Genomic DNA, 2,500 nt, shown 5'->3' with positions numbered 1-2,500 from the left:
GAGGGCTGCTAAAAGTAAAGGCATGGTGCTCAAATGACTTGTAACTGTTAAAATACACTCCATTTGAGGTCAGTGAGTCATTTGTGATGGATGCCGTCCCACCTCCTCTTTTACCCTCTCTAGTAGAATATAAAAAATTAAAATTTGGTGGGCAGGCCTCAGTGAGAACAACGGATGCGTCAGTACCAAGCCATGTCTCAGTTAAAAGAAGACAGTCTAACTTATTATCTAAAATCATATCATTCATTAAAAAGGTTCTATTTAAAAGAGAGCGGACATTAAAAAGTGCTACATTGATGGTGACAGGTGGCTTGTTGATCATGGAGGTGGGGTATGGGTGTCTATTGAGTGGTCGGAGGTTATGAGGGTTCACAGGGTGAGTATGGCGGTGTCTGATGTGTCGATATAGTGTAATGATTACTGGAATGGAAGTAGTGTTGATGTAAGTTTGAGGTCCAAGTCCAGTATTATGTGTATGGTAGTCAGAGGTGGAACTGAGTGAATAGGAGCATGGACCTGGGGGACATCAATCAGAGTGGGACAGAGCAACAGGTGTGGGTTTGGGGATGATACCATGTTGAAGGCCAAAAGTCAGGTTGGATGAGAGCATGCGGGCACCTCCTCTGTTAAGATGAAGCCCGTCAGGTCCAAAGAGGTGTCGTCTCTCCCAGAAAACATCAAAGTTGTTGATGAAGCCGACGTGGTGGGAGTTGCAGGCAGAGGAGAGCCAGGTGTTGAGACTCAGCAGACGGCTGAATCTGCCGATCCCTCTGCCGCAGGTGGGGGTGGGGCCAGAAATAAAAACAGTCACTTTGGACTGTGAAATGGAATTAAAAAGGTGTCTAAAGTCCTGTTTTAAAAGTTCGGACTGTTGCCTGGCGATGTCGTTCGTACCTGCGTGGATAATAATCCTTTTCGCCTGCGGATGAGAGTTCAGGATGTCTGGTATTTTCCCGGTTACGTCGGAAACGGTGGCTCCGGGGAACGACAAAGTTAACGCCTCCCTCATGCGGACATGCCTCACAATGGAGTCCCCGATGACCAGGGTTGTCGGAGCGGCCGCTCGGTCTTCAGGGGAACAGGCCAGCTCAGCCACCCCACCACCCAAACCAGGGCCCCGTGTGTGATACCTCGCCAGGTGGGAAGAGCGGGACGAGTGGGACGAGTGGTGGCGCACCGCATCCCTCACGAGCTGCTTACGCCGAGTTGCGGAGCGGGTCGGCTCCTGTGCCGGCAGACGGCTCCCTGTTGGACACCCACCAACCGGAGGGCTGCTGGCCGTGAGTGGAGGGAAGGTTGTGGTGTCCGTCAGCGGGGGCATGGTGCCTGTGGCCACAGCAACAGATGTTGACTCTTGGTGTGGGTCCCGGGTCGCCGACTTTTCGCTCACGGACAGAGCCGTGTATTTATTGGAGAGCGGTAACGGAGGAGAAGCAGCCCCGCCGTGAGTCCCGCTCGGAGCCCTCTTCCGCCCGCGGACAACCACTTCGGTCCAGGGGGTCCCCTTGTTTGGAGTGGAGCAGGCGGGCCGCCGACAGGGGGAGGACGGGTCCCAAAGAACCGTTTGCCCGAGCACGGAGGTGGTGTTCGGCGGAGCGAACTCACCGAATCGAGAGGTCTCCAGCCAGTTGGTCAGCGTCGGGAAACGGGTCTTGAGGGAGATCAGCACTGAATCCTTCCTCTGGAGTTCATTTGACATCCGCTCGATGTCCTCGAGAAGGTGAGCGATCTTCTCGTATGCTTTGTTCAGCATTTGTTCCAACTTTCCCGGCGAGTCGGCAGCGTCCAATGTTGGCATAATGAGGTACAAGCGTCACAGCTAAAAAGTTAGCTAGCTACGTTAGCTTCCACGGCTAACGACTGGGGCCACCACCAAGCCACCTCTGTCTCGCGCCGAGCGTCACCAAATGTGGAGATGTGATTCAAAAAGAAAAAAAAAGGTTTTAAAAGATTTAAAAGCCAAGGATAAGCGGTAAAAAGCGTTAACACTGCACTTGAACACAGCGACGGCAACGGAGCAACAGTTGCTAGCGACAGTCTGTGTGTATGTGTGTATGTGTGTATATGTATATGTATATGTATGTATGTATGTATATATATATATGTATGTATGTATGTATGTATGTATGTATGTATGTATGTATGTATGTATGTATGTATGTATGTATGTATGTATGTATGTATGTATGTATGTATGTATGTATGTATGTATGTGTATATGTATATATGTGTATATGTATATATGTATATATACATGTATATATGTATATATACATGTATATATGTATATATACATGTATATATGTATATATACATGTATATATGTATATGTGTATATGTATGTATATATACATGTATATGTATATATGTGTATATGTGTATATGTATATATGTGTATGTATGTATGTATATGTGTGTATGCATGTATGTATGTATGTATGTATGTATGTATGTATGTATGTATGTATGTATGTATGTATGTATGCATATGTATGTATGT

General features: G+C 47.3%; 1 protein-coding gene across 1 annotated transcript; it reads right to left on the bottom strand.

Moving 5' to 3' along the window:
- Window positions 1-528: 528 nt before the first annotated feature.
- On the bottom strand, window positions 529-2,032 carry LOC131101827 (uncharacterized). Its single transcript, XM_058047207.1, has 2 exons — window positions 895-2,032; window positions 529-817 (listed from the first exon to the last, which is right to left on the bottom strand). The coding sequence occupies exons 1-2, from the start codon at window positions 1,796-1,798 to the stop codon at window positions 678-680; spliced, it is 1,044 nt and encodes a 347-aa protein (XP_057903190.1). The 5' UTR covers window positions 1,799-2,032; the 3' UTR covers window positions 529-677.
- Window positions 2,033-2,500: the final 468 nt, after the last annotated feature.

This window comes from Doryrhamphus excisus, chromosome 14 (assembly GCF_030265055.1).
Source record: "Doryrhamphus excisus isolate RoL2022-K1 chromosome 14, RoL_Dexc_1.0, whole genome shotgun sequence".
In the NCBI taxonomy this organism is placed as follows: Eukaryota; Metazoa; Chordata; class Actinopteri; order Syngnathiformes; family Syngnathidae; genus Doryrhamphus; species Doryrhamphus excisus.
The sequence above is the reverse complement of the archived record's forward strand: the minus strand, read 5'-3'. Positions and strand labels throughout refer to the sequence as shown.

Excerpts from the sequence above, each read along its gene's own strand:
- LOC131101827 (XM_058047207.1), bottom strand. The coding sequence starts at position 1,798 with ATGCCAACATTGGACGCTGCCGACTCGCCGGGAAAGTTGGAACAAATG. Across the intron at positions 818-894 it reads AAGGATTATTATCCACGCAG|TCCAAAGTGACTGTTTTTAT; the intron begins GTACGAACGACA and ends TCCATTTCACAG.